The sequence below is a fragment of the Oryx dammah genome, unplaced genomic scaffold (genome assembly GCF_014754425.2).
Source record: "Oryx dammah isolate SB20612 unplaced genomic scaffold, SCBI_Odam_1.1 HiC_scaffold_27, whole genome shotgun sequence".
NCBI classification, from domain to species: Eukaryota; Metazoa; Chordata; class Mammalia; order Artiodactyla; family Bovidae; genus Oryx; species Oryx dammah.
In genome coordinates this window covers 3,780,397-3,798,578 of record NW_024070211.1, presented here as the reverse complement: position 1 = coordinate 3,798,578, position 18,182 = coordinate 3,780,397, and the positions used below count along the sequence as shown (strand labels likewise).

Genomic DNA, 18,182 nt, shown 5'->3' with positions numbered 1-18,182 from the left:
TCTGAAGGAGGAGATGAGATCTGTGCCCTTGGAGAGCCTCACAGCCCCTGCCCTGGAGGAAGAGATTCTCAAGAACGATGGGGGAGACATACACGCATAATAAGCATGCACTAAGAAGAAACTGCTCCCGGGAGGCCTGGAAGGGCATCCTGAAGGAAATGGGTTTGCACAGAGTTGGGATGGGCAGGAGGGGGTTCTCCGTGGTGGGGAGGGGGAGGCGTGGGCAGGGCAGGGAGGGACCAGGTTGTCGCCTCTCCTTTGCAGTCCCAGGTGAGCTGGTCTGGTGTCTGGACACATGGGTGAATACACGGCCGGCACAGCCTTTCAGTGGGCTTCTTGGCCATCACGAATCACCCATTTTTAGGAGAGAAAAAAAGACTGTTGGCAGGGGACAGGAATAGCTTCTAAAGCCTGCCTTCATCCCTGCTGCTCCTCTTTTCCCAGATGTCTCCGCAGGCCCGGGGTCTGGAAGGCAGTGCATGCCCACAGCACCCTCTGCTGGACAGCCAGCCCCCTGGTTTCCAGCTCTGGGGGAGAAATTCTGAAGTCAGGTAGGAAGGAGAGACAAGCCCTGGGTCCATGTCTGGGAGGATCTTGGGGCCTTGAGAGTAGAGAAAGGAGAGGCTAGTTTGGCTTGGGATGGCTGTGGGAGCCATCGGGGTACCTTGTCCCCCAGATCTCAGGGCAGGGGTTCAGGAGCTGGGGTGGCCACCACCCTGGGTATCCAGGACTCCTTCTCCACCCCAGATCATGAGAGAGGATCCCCTCCCAGCAAACCCCCTATGTCTCTTTACATCCTGGGGGACATGTGTCCCTTTCTTCCTCCAGCCTGGCATGTGGGGTGGCTGGACTTTGGGTGGGTGGTCAGGATGCTCCCAGGAGGGCCTGACGGTAGGGAGACTCAGACGGGAATGAGAGCAAGTGTGCTGGATGGAAGAACAAGAGAGCTTGGCAGATCCAGGCTGGAACTCAGTGTTTCCTCTCCGTTTCAGGAGAATGGAGCCTAAAGGAGCTCAGGTGGCATCTTGGGGTTTCCCAGGTGGCGCTAGTGGTAAAGACCCCCCCTGCCAATGCAGGAGGCATCAGAGACGTGGATTCGGTGCTGGGTCAGGAAGACCCCCTGGAGGAGGGCATGGCATCCCACTGCAGTGTTCTTGCCTGGAGAATCCCATGGACAGAGGAGGCTGGGGGGCTACAGTCCACGGGGGCGCAGAGTTGGACGTGACTGAAGCGACTTAGTGCACAGCACAAGGGAGCTCAGTGCCTTGGAGTGGGACAGCGGACTTCAGAGGCTCAGAGACCACAGCGTTCACTTCATCCTCTCCTTCTTCAGAGCTCCTGGGGAGACCCTGAGTCCCTGCTTCCCTGCGCATGTTTTTCCCTGTACGAGGGACCAGGCGACCCGTACAGCCATCCCAGCAGGATGCGCGTGTTCACACACACACCTGGCTTTTGCAGGATGAAGAGGACCAAGCAGGCAACTGCAAGTTTCCTACAAAGGTGGCTGGTGCCTGGCTCATGTTAAGTCAGTGAGGTCTGAAAGGACTCTGTCCTCCAGCAGCGTGGAGCTGTGGTGGTGATCAGAGAAAAGGGCTGGCCTGTCTTAGTGAAAGCCATTAACCTGGTTGAGAAATCACCCATGGGGGCTGCCCATGAACAGTGTTTCAGCTGACCGTTTAATCTCAGCCTCTTGGCTCCTGGAATTGTTTCCACGAGGGGCTGTTGGCATGCTGCTTCTGGCCCATTGGGAGTTCCTGTTTTAATCAACTGTTCTCCCTGGACTCTGCCAAGTGATGACTGATTTTGAAGAAAGGAGGCCAGCTGCTAGAGGACTTCTGAAGGAGCCTTAGTGTCCTGACTCTGGGGTCAGTGTGGGTGGCTTCCCAGGCAGCACGGTGGCTCTCTAAGGGACATATTTTGTGGGATCACTGGTGAGTGCTGCGAAAAAGCAGAGATGAAAGCAGTGCAGCAGAGAGGCCGCAGCCGGCGCTGCCCGCGCCTCACGGGGTCAGCTCCCTCTCAGCTCCGTTCAGCTCGGCGCACTGCGGCTGAAGACCTGCCGGCACCTGCCCTTTGCCAGGCGGCTTTCTCCAGCTGCATAAGTCAGCTCGGCCAGTGCACCCGTGGCTGGCCACGGATGCCGAGAGGTGAAGGCCCCTGGGAGGGACACTCAAGCGGTGGCTGAGTGGAGCTGGTGCGCCGGCCCCCATTCCTTCCCTGTGAGCGCTGAGATGGGCATCCACTCTCCTTCCTAGAGAGTTTGAAACTCAAAGTCCCACATCCTGGGAGGACCCCAACCCACCCCCAAGTTCCAGGCAACCTGGGGGACCGTTGGTCATCAGAGAGAGAACCCAGGTCAAGACAAATATAACCGTCCTAAGTGAGGCAGAAAGGTCACTGAACCTAGGTTGAAAGCCAAGCATGAGCTCTGAGAACAAAAGAGGGTCCACACCCAGAGTCATAAGCTGGTTAGTAACGCTCCCTCTATGGGTGTCCTCTGCGCTATTATTTTAATTCTTCACGTGCCAAGGGTGTTTCCTGGAAGCACACGAATAACACTATTTGCACTGAATCCTCGTCTCAGGCTCTGCGTCTGGGGGAACTACAGTGACCAACTTGTCCTGATTTTCCTGGGATTGTCCCAGTTCTGAAACTCAAAGTCCCACATCCTGGGAGCACCCCCCACCCCAACTCCTAAGTTGCAGGCAACCTGGGGGGACAGTTGGTCACCCAAGAGAGAACCCACATCAAGAGTGAAGCAACCACACCAAGTGAGGCGGAAAGATCGCTTGAACCCAGTTTGAAAGCCAAGCGTGAGCTTGGAGAACAAAAGAGCACACTCGAGTATAATTTTTGCCACATCGTCAACAGTTTTTATGAGCTAAAAGCCTTTAAGAGAACAGTAGCCACCGTGTAATATACAAAGAGGCCATTCTGCTGGGAACAGGGACAGGCATACAGCTCCAGGGTGGGACGCACTAACGGTTGGTGGACCCTAGACGCTGGTGTCCAGGATTCCACCATGTCTACAGAACTGGCTACCGGGCAGAAAGGTGAGACGCGGTCCGAGAACGAGAAGTGTGGGGACGTTACAGGTGAGCAGGCAGGGGGTGGGGAGGCGCGTTGTAGGCACTTGAGGCTCTGGGGTGGGGGGGGGACAAGCACCGGCCATGCCACTTGAGCTAAAGCCGTCTGGGCGATTAGTGAGACTGTACTGCAGGTGCGCCTGCGTTCGGCCACAGTGAGACGAGGCGCTTTGCCTTGGGAAGCGGCTGTAGGCTCAAGACAGCTGGCTCCTAGCCAAGGAGCTGTGCAGCATGAGCAGGAGAAATCCCGCTGTGTCAGGCCACCTGGAAGGCGGCGCTGTGGAGAGGCTGGGGGCTGGGTGAGCACGTGGGTCAGGGAGCCCTATCGTGGGGGCTGGGGGCCCGGCCGGGACATGCTGCCAAGTTCCCGACCTTGGGATGGATCTCTGGATCAGACTATCCAGCTGCAAAGTGCCGCACCCGCCCCTGCCCTGGTTATTTTTACACTGGCTCCGCAGAGCGTGCCACAGCTGAGCCGCGTGCCCATTTTTGTTGTTTTCTCTAGTCCCTGCTAGATTGGTGGGGGGGTGGGGGGTAAAAAAAGATCTTCCAAATGCCATGGCAGTGAACACACAACCTACTTCCTGGGGTAGCAGCGCCCTTCTCTTTCCCTCCCCAGGGCACCATAAGGATGCAGAATGCATTTGTGTCTGGGGACCACCTACATTCCAATATGCAAACAGCTTGAGGCAGTATTTTGACCCCACAGTGGAAGTTGCCAGAGTGTCACAAAGGTTCCAGCTAGGCAGGTGAGCTGGGTGGCCGGTCCCCTGGAGTAGGCTGCACTCAGATCTCAGGAGACCCCTCCAAATAAGGGTAGAGACAAAACCCGGGGCAAGTCAGGATTTAGAGGAAACTTCCAGAGGCCTTCCGAAAGCAGGAAGAGAGGAGGAGGAGGAACCTGGCTTTCTCAAACATTTGAGAAGCGGAAGAAAACCCACCAGCAGCTAGTTTGGGAATCAACTACTCTTTTCATCAGTCACAGCAGTGGAGGACAGTTGGTGACATTGGTTTGGTCCACAGGCAAGGGACAGGTTGGGAAACCATGAATGCTGGCTGCAAACGGATGCTACTTACTTCCAAGTCCAGTGTAAGTCTGCCTACGTAAGGGGCCCAGTTTTCCTGGGATCTGGAGTTGGTCTCTTCAGATGAGGGGGTCTCAAAGAGAAGGCTCTGCCTCTGTGTGTAGCAGCAGGTTGGACCTTTGAGGCAAGGACAAGGAGGCCCCCAGCTGTTACAGTCAGCTTTACTCACACACACACCAATGAGAAAGCAAGCTTAGGGCCGTCTTCAGGGCCAATGGGGCCTGAGGCCACGCTCACAGGTGGCAGGACCACAGGGAGGGGGCGTGGCCCGTCAAGACACACCCACCTGGATTGGCAGGAATTGAGGAAATGTTCACAGAGGAGACACCCTTCAAATGCTTCTCCCCAACCTCCAAAAAGAACAGGAACACCACACTGCCCCAGTGTATCTGGCAAACAGTAGGCTCTCAATAAAGGCTTTTTATGGTGACGGCAGCCATGAAATTAAAAGACGCTTGCTCCTCGGAAAAAAAGTTATGACCAACTTAGACAGAATATTAAAAAGCAGAGACATTACTTTTCCAACAAAGGTTCATCTAGTCAAAGCTATGGGTTTTCCAGTAGTCATGTATGGATGTGAGACTTGGACTATAAAGAAAGCTGAGTGCTGAAGAATTGAGGCTTTTGAACTGTGGTGTTGGAGAAGACTCTTGAGAGTCCCATGGACTGCAAGGAGATCCAACCAGTCCATCCTAAAGGAAATCAGTCCTGAATATTCATTGGAAACTCCAATACTTTGGCCACCTGATGCGAAGAACTGACTCATTTGAAAAGATCCTGATGCTGGGAAAAATTGAAGGCAGGAGAAGAAGGGGACGACAGAGGATGAGATGGTTGGATGGCATCACTGACTTGATGGACATGAGTTTGAGCAAGCTCTGGGAGCTGGTGATGGACAGGAAGGCCTGGCGTGCTGCAATCCATGGGGTGGCAAAGAGTCAGACAAGACTGAGTGACTGAACTGAACTGAAAGGCTTTTTGAATGTCAGTGCCTGAAGACCCTGAAGGGAGATCTAGCAGCATGTTCCCAACTGAATAACCGGGGGAAAGAGACCTGAATCACCTCCTGGAGGCTGACAGTGCGTATCTATATATTCATGGGACTGAGTTGTCCTGACTTCAAGAAATCTGTTTTCTTAGTGTTTCCCTAACATATTTGCCTGCTGGACAGTTTCTCACAAATGGCTAACTCACCTGTCCACCAAGAAATAGTGCTGGAAATGCTGAGCTAGCGTCACCTCCTCCTGCAAAAGATGAAAGGGGGCCCAGAGGAGGCGGGCGACTTGCCAGAAGTCACACGGCACGCTACCGGCAGAGTTTAGAATGGCACTTAAGTTCCCCAGCTTCAGCTCTGCATTCCTTTGAGCGGTGCCATTAAGCATTTGTATCCTGATTCTTGAGCCAGACAGGACATAAACGACCTTCTGCATGACCTAGAAAGCAGGAGCCAGGTTAACAAAGAATCCAGATTAATCCACATCAATCCTGATTACAGGGGCAATGGTTCGTCTACACAAGAACTTTTGTACTATTTACCTAAGGTTCTTCCCTCTTCCTTAGAACTAGTCCTTTTGGTCCTTTGCTTGGCAATCCTGGGGGCAGATTTCTGAGACCCGTGTCCTGTCAATACCACGGGAGTTCTTTTAAACAAAGTCTCTTATCCAGATGTCCCCCAAAGCCTTGGGTTATCTGAAGTCAAGGAGGATCTGTTCCTCTGCACCTTTGGGTGTTGGGTAGGGGAACCGGGAAGTGCAGAGGTCAGTAAGTTGCTTGTGGATCAGAGCTGTCCAGGGCTCCAGCAGCTGCTACTGGGGCAGGGTCTGCTGTGGCTCCCTGGAGAAGGAGGTGGTGTGCCCACCATCCTGCTGGGCTTCTCAGTTCCTCCTTCTGGGGGTCTTACAGCACTGGTTTTATACTGGGCAGGCACTGGACCACCTGAGCCCAGGTCATTTTCCACACTGAGCTTAGAGACCCAGAAGCAGGTGAACACAGGAAGCTGGACAGCCCAGTCCCAAGCTGGTCATGGTAGAGGGGGAAAGAGGCCCAGAAAGCACGTGGGACTTGTTCAGGCTCACACTGACAAGCCTGCCATGGTCACCATCTCAGAGGTGGAGAACCTGGGGCTGTCGGAGCAGGAGAAAGCCCCCGCTTCCTGGCTCCGGGGCACCCCGAGAGGGGAAGCCACTTGCTCAAACTAGTGCCAGGCGTTTCAGCTCTCAGCCCGACAGTAGTTCCATTCATGGGGGATGGCACGCCCCGTCCTCCTTCCCCTGAAGCTGGGGCTGCTGGCTGCATTGGGGACGAGGTCCAGAGCTAGCTCCCAGCCCTCATCCCTCTTCGGGTGGGTGAGTGCCTGGCTGGCTTCCTCCCCCGCGGGTGGGTCTGAAGCACAACGGCCAGCCAAGCAGCAGATGGGACCTGATATGAAACCTCCAGCCCCTTCCCCGCCCTGGGACATGCGTCACCGGTTACTAGGGGAGAGCCTCGAGGGGCGGGTGAGGTGAGAGTCCTCCCAGGAGACGTGGCAGCTCCGCAGGAGGACAGGGCGGGCTCTGCAATGGGACGGGGCTAGGCGGGGTGGGGAGCCACGTCCTGAGGGGACTGCCTTTTCTCCACGTGCAATGGGCATCCTGCTGACCCCGCCCTCTCTCTCACCCCTTGAAGACCGGGCACTGAGTCTTCTTGGGGCTTCATGAAGGTGTTTGACCCATGGGGTCCCCCTGAAGGGGACATCTGGCAGGGGCAAGCTTCACACCAGGGACCTGGGCCAGAAGGGACCACTTGGTGAGGAGAGATTAAGGCCTTGGAGAGGAGAGTGGGCAAGCATGTGGACTCAGCCTGGGGTCCCAAGCTGGTGGGCTTCCCAGGTGAGGTCCAGACCCACCCCCAAGGAGTCTGCAGGGCAGAGATGACCGGGCACCGCCCTGAGGGAATCCTAGGCTGGGACACACCTGTCCCCGACACGGCGGGCCTAAGAGAGGGAAGTCCCCAGGGGCTCTCTGCTTTAAAGTTTCAAGAGTCTTTCACTTCATGGACTAAATCACAGCCCCCAGCTGAAGCCACCATCCCCAAATGCACTGCAGCCAAGCATGGGGCTCTGTTGCAAAGAAGGCCCCTCTCTCTCTCACCGTGTGCTATGGCAAGAGAAGGCCTCCACTATCCCAGAGTGCAGCTGACACCGGGAGCCTCTCTAGCCCCTCAAGACAAGTGGATAGAGCTTGCATTATGGAATTTCGGAAGGTGTATATCAAGTACTTAAGGAGTCCTCTGGTTTCTCCACTGACTTCTGTGACCACGGCTCTTCTTTGGGGACTGGTTTTGCACAGAACGTGGCTTTATGCTAAACCTCACCTTGCAGGGAAACTTCCCTTGTCCTCTGTTTGAATAGGAAACCACAATCTGCAAACCAACACTGAAATACAGGAAGGGCTTCCAAGCCAAAATAAAAGTTCCCCATGTGACTGTCGTAAAGTGCTGGGGAGGATGGTTCTCCAGGCAGTTTGTCGGTGGGATTTAGGGTCCTGGACTATCACCGTGGAGTCAAGGGCCTGTCCCAGAATGCAACTGGCGGAGGTGGTCTCCCCCTGCCTAGATGCAAGCTTGCAGGTCTGGTTACTTGCAGGTCTGGTTACTTTCAGGTTTGGGGTCTGTTCATCCACCCTTTATCTGGGTCGGGGGTGGGGGGTGGTCTGCCCATGTGCTCCTCCTCCAGAGAGAACTGAGATTTAAACTGTATATAGTCTTTCTCCAACCCCCAGTGGCAGTCAATTCTGTGGCTCCCCAGAAGTCCAGGCAGAAAGGAATCTGCACATTCTCCAGACCTAGTCAAACTCCCTCACCTCGCCCATTTCTTTTACGGGTGGGGACACTGAGGCCCAGAAAGGAGGCAAGGGCTGGCCTAAAGTCGCACAGGTAGGTGGTAGCAAAATTGGCGTTGAATTCAGGCCTCCCAATCGCCTGTCTAGGACTCTTTCTAGCAACAGTATATTGGCTATAGTTTTCAAGAGTGCCACTTACCAGGCCCATGGGGTTCCCCTTGCTCTCCCACGCCACCCCAGCCTCCCCACCACCCCCTACACGTAATTCGGGTTATAGCAGAGCATATTGAATTCCAGGTTCTCGTCCCAGTGCCGCAGGAGTACGAACAGCTGGCGGGCGGCAGCCTTGAGTGTGCCCTGCGTGCGGCCCTCGGGCACCTCCTGCTGTTCCAGCCATGAGCTGGCCTTGGCGGCCACTAGCTCCCACTCAACAAAGTAGGAGGCGGAGCTGTGCTCCAGCCATGCCAGCGCCACCACGGTGGCCCACAGCTTCCCCATGTGCTCCACCACGGCCCTGGGCTCCTGGCCTGGCCTGCCCTTGGCCGGGGGCTCCTGGGAGAGGCCGTCCCGGGAAGGGTGCAGGGGCGCGGGGCTGGCGCACGGCTGGGGACTCGGGGGCTGGCGGGCGGTGAGTGACACTCGGTGGCAGGTGAAGGGCGAGGTCCACTTGAGCTTCTCCATGGGGACGCGGATGGCCTCGCAGAAGGCTTGGTTGAGCAGGAAGGCCCCGGAAGCCAGCTGCAGACACACCTGTGTGTGGGGGGGGGAAAGCCTCTCAGTGGGCCTCACACTTTTCAGCCCACAGAGCCCCAGACCACGGCCGAGCCTGGGCGCACAAAGTGTACCCATTCGCCTCCCCCAACCAGCTGGCCCTGCCCACCCGTGGGATTTGCGGGACCCCCAGACCAGCTGAGCATCGCTGCACCTTATCCCACTGGTGCTCACACTGATGGTTCTTCCAAGTGCAGCTCAACTTCTTCACTCCAAACCTGCTTCTTGTCCTGGGCAGCTGGACCCACCTCAGCCCCTGAGACCATCCACTGTGGTCCAGGCAGCTCACCACCTGCTTCCTCCCTCCGCCTCCATTGGTTTCTGAGTCCCAGTGAGCCCACTCTAGACAGCTCTGCAGTCTGCCATCTGCCACTTCACGTTATCCCTAACTCTCCTTACCTTTCCTGCCCCCCACCCTCACCCCATCCATTCCGTGTCCTGAGGGGTCTCTGCAAGGCATAGGGCATGTCACTCTTTGGAGGCCATCCACTCAGTAGTTTCAATTTTCTTCTGGGATAAATCCAAGCTATAATCCCAGAGCTCTGGTTTGTGCTTGACTCTTTTCCCTCCCCGCTGTTCTCCAGCCCCTAGGCGCCCTCTCTCCTCTGTAAACTGTAAGCCACAACCCCTTGCCCTTCAGGTCTTGGCTTAACCATTTGCATCCTTCCAGAAGTCATGCCTCATGTCTCCCCATCCTCAAGCCTGGAGTCGGTGCCTCCTCCTTCCCTCATTCTCCCCCACCAAACCCGGTGTCTCCTATCACAGCACCCAGTGATCAGAGCCACCTGGTTCCTTTGTGGTGTCCCCACTAGACACTGAGTGGATGGAGCTCAGGGACAACACTCACCTGCTTCAAGGTTATTTCCCAGGGTCTAGCATGGTGCCTGACTCAACAGATCCTCATGACTACACGCCTCCTGCTCTGTTGTCTGGGATGTTTGGAGACTCCAAGCGACCATAAGCACTTGGGTGTGCAGGGGCTGAGACAGGGCAAGGAAGCTCCCGCCCTGTCCATCCTTCCAGCACCTTCTTTCCCCAACTTTGCTGAGCCCCAGATGTGGCAAGACCAGGCCCCCTTGCTCTTCAGTTCAGAGACACTCACTCCTGGCTGGGGCTCCTCACCCTGCCCCGCAGGCTGGTGTGTCTGCAGAGCCACTTGCTAAACACGGTACACGTCCCCAGGGTGTTCTTTTTCAAGGCTTTTTTTTTTTTTTTTAAATGTATTGAAAAACAGACACACACAGATGGTGGAGTAGGACGCAAGATCCCCGGGAATTTTTAAAGCCAAGATAGCAGATTGCGGAGAGTGGCTGTGGTGCTAATACTGGTTTTTAGCAACCCTCCTTGACCCCCGGCGGGGGACCTGGGCACACCCTCCGCTCTGCTGCTACGTGGGTAGGAAGGTCTAGCTCTTCCTCCCCTTGCAGAGGCGGAGGGGTGGGTGGCCCCTCTGCTGCGTGTGGGGCTGAGGTCTGGGGTCTAGGGCACTCACCAGCGGGATGTAGTCAGAGCTCTGATTCCCCTGGGCTGAGTCTGGAGTCTTGCTCAGCGGTTTGCCCAGGAAGCCCTTGGCCGCTCGTGTCAACAGCCTAGACTTGTTGAGACTCAGCCTGTGTGGGCGAAACCGAGGAGGAGTGACCGCCACCATCCCGGGGGTGTCCCTGGTCCTCCCCCCACCCCCTTCCCAGAGGCCCCTCAACAGCCTCTGAAAGTCCCAGCCAGAAGGGGTCTCACAGATGATCTCTTCCTTTGACAGCGGCGGAAACTGAGGCTCAGGGAGTGTGTCTCCCCAAGGCACTCACTCAAGCAGCAGTGAGGGGCGAGGCAGTACTCTTTGTAGGACCCTCTTTATTTAAAAAAAATGTTTTTAATTGGAGGATAATTGCTCTACAAAGCTGTGCTGGTTTCTGCCACACGTCAACATGAATTAGCCACAGATATCCATCTGTCCCCTCCCACTCGAGGGCTTCCCAGGTAGCACAAGTGGTAGAGAACCCGCCTGCCAATGCAGGATCGTAAAACGCGGGTTCGATCCCTGGGTGGGGAAGATCCTTTACTGGAGGAAATGGCAACCCCCTCCAGTGCTCCTGCCTGGAGAATCATGGACAGGGGCGCTGGGTGGGCTTCAGCCCGTGCACATGCACACCTCTCTCTGGACTCTCCATCCCATCCCGGGACCCTCTTTTGACAGCATGTTCTTGGTCAGCCCAGTGGTCAGACAGTCACATGCCAGCCCTCCCGGGGGGACCTGCATTTGCAAAGAGACCATGGAGGTATGGGAAGGGGACCTGGGGCGGGAGGGAGATTTCAGCAGTGTGACACCTGGAGACGGTGCTGTCTCTGGGCAAGGGTCCTTCCTGCCACCCTTCAAAGTGTTCACATTTGTGCAGCTGTCAGGCTGGGCCTACCTCTGGCCCCCCAAACCAGGGGCAGTCCCTTGAAAATGGATGGCAGTAGAGGGATTCCCCCAGTGGAAATCCCCACGTACCTGGATCCAAACAGAGTGTCTGAGGCCTTCAAGGAAGAAAGGGTGTTGGTGGCCAAACCTCGCAGGGGACCTGGAGAGCCACAGAAGGCAAGTTAGGACCTGAGAGATGACCTTGTCCCACTGCTCACCGCCCTGCTGGGGAAACAGTCCCAGAGAGGGGCAGGGGGCTTGCCTGTATGCCTAGGGATCCAAGCTAATGAGGAGGCTGTTTCTGACCCCGTGGGTGTGGGGAGGGGTGAAAGATGTGGGTTCCTGGGCAAAGAAGCAGCCCTCCAAGTCCCCTTGGCTGGCAGCCCTTGCATTTTCTGGAAGTTTACCTGTGGGGACAGTGACAGCTGCAGGCCAACCCCCCTCAGCCCCAAGCAGGGACACTGACTTTCTCCTATGGGCACACTGCTAGAAGATTCTGGGCAAAGGGAGGTGGGAGACTGGTCCTTCAGCTGGGAATTGGGACGCCTGATTCCTGGCCTAGCTCTGTCACCAACTTGCTGTGTGACCTTGGGCAATTCATTTCACCTGCTCTGAGTCTCAGTCCCCTTCCTTTAAAGCTTTAATACTATCGAGCATGCATGGAGCTGTTTGGAGACTGAAAGAACACCAAGGACTTTGTTGGGTTAAGACACTCTCTCGGGCCAAAGATCAATTACTATTTTAACTCAAGGGAGAGCTGGCAGGGACTTTTCTGGTGGTCCAGTGGCTAAGACTCTGCACTCCCAATGCGAGGGGCCCCGGGTTCCATCCTTGGTTGGGGAACTAGATCCCATGGGCCACAACTAAGCGTTCACATGCTGCGACGGTTGAGGATTCCAGGTACTGCAGCTAAGACTTGGCACAGGCAAATAAGTAAATAAATATCAAAATGAAAAACAGGAGCACTGGTGGACTGCGCGCTCACCTTCAGGAGTAGCGTACTTCTCACGGGCCATGTTCTCACTGAAGGGCGTCAGGGCACTTTCCTCCACGTCTACAACAGAGGGAGCCAGTGATGAGCCAGCCTGAGTTACCTGGCCCCCCGCTTCACACCTCCCAGACCCCCCCAGGAGGATGCTGGTACGATAGCGGGGCACTGGGAGAGCAGGTTCCCGTCCCTGCTTGGATGGGTCTTCACCTCCCAGAGACACCGCCACGGCTCCACCACAAGAGTCGGACACGTCTGGGTTCAAATCCCAGCCGTCCCAGTGGATAGCTGTGTGACCCCAGGGAAAGTTACTTCCTTTATAAGCTTCGATTGCAAACCGGGGCTAATAGTACTGCTTGGTGGTGTTGTAAGGATTAGATGAGATAATACACAGATAGTGCTCAGCGCCTGGCCTGTGGTATGTAATCTGCAAAGCTCTGAGCTATAGACTCAGCAGGTTAGTGGGAGCAGGTTAGAGGCCCGCACGTGGTGGTTGGAGGTGGCTGGGGGGAGAGGTGGGTTCATGTCAGTTCTCCAGGAGGCACCAGAATGTGGCACTGACTTGTCAGAGGGCTCTGAGCCTCAGCTTCCCCATCTGTAAAATGGGGATAATAATTACACATATTGTTTATCCAAAATGTGTACTGGGGTGATTATTCTCATGATTATTATTTAACAGCTGGAGAGTGATGGGCAATGTACTATTCAGGAATGATCCAAATTATGGGAAAAACTTCACATGCAGATACGTTCTGCTGAGCCTCTGTCTCCCCTCTGAGACTGTTAGCAGCTCTTTGAGGGCAAGAAGCTCTGTCGACTGCTGGGTGCCTGTGCGGGGTGGGGCAAGGTGAGGACAAAAGTGAACCAGTGGCTGAGTGCCTGACGCAACCAGCAGGCAAAGAATATGGTGGTTAATTAGCTTCATGGACTCTGGAGACAGACAGGGCTCGTCCGCGTCTTGGCTCTACTGTGCCTCCGCTGCGAGCCCTTGTGTAAGTCACTTACCCACTCTGAGCCTCAAGTTCCTCATCCCTTAATGTGGAAAATGAAAGAAACTCTCACAGATGGGGGTGAAGAGTCATGGATAATGAAAGCAGTGCTGAGCACCTAGAAAACCCTCCGTGAGTGTTAGGCATTCCCTCCTTGGGGAGGGAAAAGGAGGGAAGGGCGTGGGTTAGACTAAGAGTTTCACAATCACGCACACCAGGTATGAATTAGAAGACAATTAGAAATGGAGGGATCTGTGATTTTGATGGAAGTCGTGGGCCACCAAGAGCTGAGCTACAGAGGATGGAAAGGGTAGACCAGAAGTTTCTTCTAGACTGGGAGCCCAGCTTGACTCAGGGGTAGAGCAGGTTCCCCTTGGAGGCTCTGAGGGACCAAGGGGTGGGCAAAACTCCTTAATCCCTGAGGAAATCCTCGGATTTTCACCCCCTCACACTATTCCTTTTTGAACCCACCAATGTCCGTGAGCACTTTCTAATCCCTCAGGGGGGATTAGAAAGTGTTGGGGCTGGCGGCCAGGTGGGACCTCTGATGCCCCTCCCATGTGCAGAGGAAGGCAGGAGATGCTCAGGGCACACGTGAGGACACGGAGGAGGGGGCTGGGACGGGTGTGGCGGTTGGGCTGTCTACAGCGGGACAGAAAGACGCACAGGCCTCCAGGACAGGCTGTCCTGTGAATGTGTGCAAGGTCGCCAAATGACCAGATCATGCATCTTCAGGGACCCAAGCTTCGGGCACAATGAAATTCGGTGACGGTCGAAAGGAAGCTTTGTGGAATCCTAGAGTAAGCGGACGGTGGGACCCGAACAGATGGAGCTGCCCTTTCCCTTGCCTTTTAGGTTTCCTGGCTTTCAGTGCCTGGGAGGACTCAGAGGTTGGAAGCAGGGAATAGCCACTGGGGGCGCTGGGCCTTGAAAGGGGAGAGCTGGGGTGTGGTGTGGGCACGTGGGCAGGGAGGCCAGTCTGCTCTCTGGTTCTGGCGGCATACCTGGGCCATGCTCAGCCCCTCTGCCCATCTCAGGCCTCAGAGAATTCAGGGAGCCTGGCCTTGCTCTGGCCCCATAAGGCCCGGAGTGGAGACTCAGAGAGAGTCCGTCATGGCTTCGGACACGAGGGTGCAGGGACCTGGAGGCCCAGACTTCAGAACACATCGAGGCAGTTCTTACTTGGGTTCTGATATTTGCTGTCCCCTGCAGCTGAGTCTTCGCCAAGCATGGTCTGGGACCGCCCGAATCCAGACGTGCCCTTCCACTGTCGAGTCAGGACCCGAGAGCTGACCATCCGCAGTGCAGCACCTTCACGGGGACGAGGAGAAGGTGGTCAGGTGGGTACAACTGTGCTACGCTTTTGCCTTGTCCCTAGTGTCTCCCTGGTGGGCCAGATGGTAAAGAATCTGCCTGCAATGTAGGAGACCCAGGCTTGGCCCCGGGGTCGGGAAGATCCCCTGGAGGAGGAAATGGCAACCCTTTCCAGTATTCTTGCCTGGAAAATTCCATGGACGGAGGAGCCTGGCGGGCTACAGCCCATGGGGGTCACAAAAAGTCAGACATGACTGAGCGACTGACACGTTCAAGGCTGGCAGGAATGGTTCTAGCTTCAGCCTGTCAATTATCTAAAAGGAGGAAGCCACTGCAGAAGGCAAGACCATGAGCTTTGGAGCCAGAATGACCTCGGTTTGAACCCCAGCCCCATCTCTTACTAGCTGGATGGAGTGCTGACCACTCTGAGCCTCAGCGTCTTTACCTGGAAAATGGGGCTAATAATATTCACCTTGCCAGGTAAGTACTATTGCTGAGATAATGTTCAGAAAGCATCAGTGTTAGTTAGAAAAGGTTGGTTTTCTCAGAAGCACCCCGCTTCCCTCCCTCCCAGTCTGCCACCTCAGAAACTGAGGTCCCGGTTTCCCCCTCCCCAGAGCATCACCATCAGGGATGAAGCTGCAACACCCAACAGTGAGTTTTGGGGAACTCCATCCTTGGAGAACACGAATTTGTAAGTTGTTCCTAAAAGTGAAGAGGTCTACTGAAGAATACAGTTTGAAGACGTTTCATACTGTTAGTTGCTCAGTTGTGTCTGACTCTTTGCAACCCCATGGATTGCAGCCCGCCACGCTTCTCTGTCCATAGGATTTTCCAGGCAAGAGTACCGGAGTGGGTTGCCTTTCCCTTCTGCAGGGGATCTTCCCAACCCAGGGATCAAACTCAGGTCTCCCACATTGGAGGCAGACTCTTCTCCATCAGAGCCACTAGGGAAGCTTTATTGACTATGTCAAAGCCTTTGACTGCGTGGATCACAACAAGCTGTGGAAAATTCTTAATGAGATGGGAATACCAGACCACCTGACCTGCCTCCTGAGAAATCTGTATGCAGGTCAATAAGCAACAGAGTATTGGACATGGAACAATGGACTGGTTCCAAATTGGGAAAGGAGTACGACAAGGCTGCATATTATTACTCTGCTATTTAACTTCTATGCAGAGTACATCATGCAAAATGCCAGGCTGGATGAAGCACAAGCTGGAATCAAGACTGAGGGGAGAAATATCGATAACCTCAGATATGCAGATGACACCACCCTTATGGCAGAAAGTGAAGAGGAATGAAAGAGCCTTTTGATGAAAGTGAAAGAGGAGTGAAAAAGCTGGCTTAAAACTCAGCATTCAAAAAATGAAGATCATGACATCCAGTTCCATCACCTCATGGCAAACAGAAAGGGAAACAGTGGAAACAGTGAGAGACTTAATCTCCTTGGGCTCCAAAATCACTGCAGATGGGGATTGCAGCCATGAAATTAAAGGCCGCTTGCTCCTTGGAAGAAAAGCTATGACCAACCTAGACAGCATATTAAAAATTAGAGACGTTACTTTGCCAACAAAGGTCCATCTAGTCAAAATTATGGTTTTTCCAGTAGTCATGTATGGATGTGAGAGTTGGATTATAAAGAAAGCTGGATACCAAAGAATTGATGCTTTTAAAGTGTGGTGTTAGAGAAGACTCTTGAGAGTCCCTTGGACTGCAAGGAGATCCAATCAGTCCATCCTAAAGGAAATCAGTCCTGAATATTCGTTGGAAGGACTGATGCTGAAGCTGAAGCTCCAATCCTTTGGCCACCTGATGTGAAGAACTGATTCCTTAGAAAAGACCCTGATGCTGGGAAAGATTGAAGGCAGGAGGAGAAGGGGACGCCAGAGGATGAGATGGTTGGATGGCATCACCGACTCAATGGACATGAGTTTGAGCAAGCTCTGGGAGTTGGTGATGGACAGGGAAGCCTGGCATGCTGTAGTCCATGGGAAAGAGTTGGACGTGACTGAGTGACTGAACTGAACTCATCCTGTAGTCCATTCTCTGGGCCTCTTGATGTATACTAACTAGCACCCTAAAGGCTCTGAGAAGTCCTGCAGTAAAGAAAACTTTTGAGCTTTATTTAATCCAGTGGTTGGGAAATATTTCCCCCCAATCTGGTATTTCCTGTTTTTTGTGCTGAATGGCCATTAACAAGACATGAAATTGGGGTTCCAGTCTCCTGGAACACACTTTGGGAAGTGCTGATCCAGACCTCAGGGGGCTGTGAGACTTGGGTTAAGACACAGGAAAGTGAAAGTGAAGTCGCTCAGTCCTGTCTGACTCTTTGCGACCCCAGGAACGGTAGCTTACCAGGCTCTGCCATCCATGGGATTTTCCAGGCAAGAATACTGGAGTGGGCTGCCATTTCCTTCTCCAGCGGACCTTCCCAACCCAGGGATCGAACCCAGGTCTCCTGCATTGCAGACAGACACTTTACCGTCTGAGCCACTAAGACACAGGCCTGGTCCCTAAAACTCCCAGACTGTTTTTTTTAGCTATGGAGGCTAAAAAATGGCCAGAGGTGAGTGGGAGGGGGTGAACATCATTCAGGGTGACAATGCCCAGTGGGTGAGAAGGCCAGTGGAGTGACAGCTTGGGTGGCTGGTCAGAATCTGAAATCAGAGGAAGTGAGGCAGAGAGAGAGGGAGGGAGGGAATGGAATATTGAATATTTTGGCGCCATAGATTTTTAAAAAGCAGGGAAGAGGGGCAAGAGGAATTAGAAAAGGCATATTTTATTTCCAAATACAATTCTGTCAAGAGGTCTGCTTTGAAAGAAAAAGCTGCTGCAAAGGACAGAAAATGAAATTTAGGAAAGAAAAAGTACATAGAGTTTATAAACCTATGAAAAGTTTTCAACAAAGAAGCTAAAAAATTCCCCAAAGATACTTTTTTCCCCTCTCAGACTGTAGGTTTAGAAAAATAAACAATTTTCAGTGTTGGTGAGAGTGGATAACACAGGATAACCTCTGAAGGCAGGGCTAGTTTGATAGCTTATGTTACAATAATTTAAGGTGGGTCAGGACTTCCCTGGTGGTTCAGTGGTTAAGAATCCATGCTTCCACTGTAGGGGGCATGGGTTTGATCCCTGGTTGGGGAACTAAGATCCCACAGGCCCATGCAGAGTCCCAGAAGATTTTGTTTCTTTTTTTAAAGGGCCAATCCTTTGATATGCAGTCTTAGTTCTGAATGTCAGTTAACCCCGAGGAATAACCAGACTATGTACAAAGAGGTCCTCTGCAGCACAATCTACAATAATCAAAAGGGGGAACAAACAGAAGGTTTAAAAATAATAGCGTTAGTCGCTCAGTCATGTCTGACTCTTTGTGACCCCCTGGACGGTAGCCCGCCAGGCTCCTCTGTCCAGGGAATTCTCCAGGCCAGAATACTGGAGTGGGTTGCCATTCCCTTCTCCAGGGGATCTTCCTGACCCAGGGATCAAACCTGGGGCTGGTTAAATAGGTTGAGATACACCTGAAGAGGCAGTGGAGCGGGATAGCCGAAGGCGCAGACTCTGAAGCCGGGTCACTGTGAATTAAAGCCTGACTGCCCTTTGTGCTGTGTGACTGTGGAAGTGACTCACCCCCTTTGCCTCTGCTTCCGCATCTGTAAAATGAGGGTAATGGTATCCTCTCTGCAGAGCCATTTGAGGACGAAATGATTTAATATATATAAAGTGCTTTGG

General features: G+C 54.0%; 1 protein-coding gene across 1 annotated transcript in view; it reads right to left on the bottom strand.

Moving 5' to 3' along the window:
• Positions 1-5,096: 5,096 nt before the first annotated feature.
• VWA5B1 (von Willebrand factor A domain containing 5B1) overlaps positions 5,097-18,182 on the bottom strand; it is a 50,026-nt gene continuing 36,940 nt past the window's right edge. The window contains exons 17-21 of the mRNA XM_040229465.1: positions 14,318-14,446; positions 12,144-12,212; positions 11,249-11,318; positions 10,253-10,370; positions 5,097-8,739 (exon numbers count right to left, since the gene is read on the bottom strand). Coding sequence (XP_040085399.1) covers positions 8,245-8,739; positions 10,253-10,370; positions 11,249-11,318; positions 12,144-12,212; positions 14,318-14,446 — 881 coding nt within the window. The 3' untranslated portion in view covers positions 5,097-8,244. The remainder of the gene's footprint in view (positions 8,740-10,252; positions 10,371-11,248; positions 11,319-12,143; positions 12,213-14,317; positions 14,447-18,182) is intronic.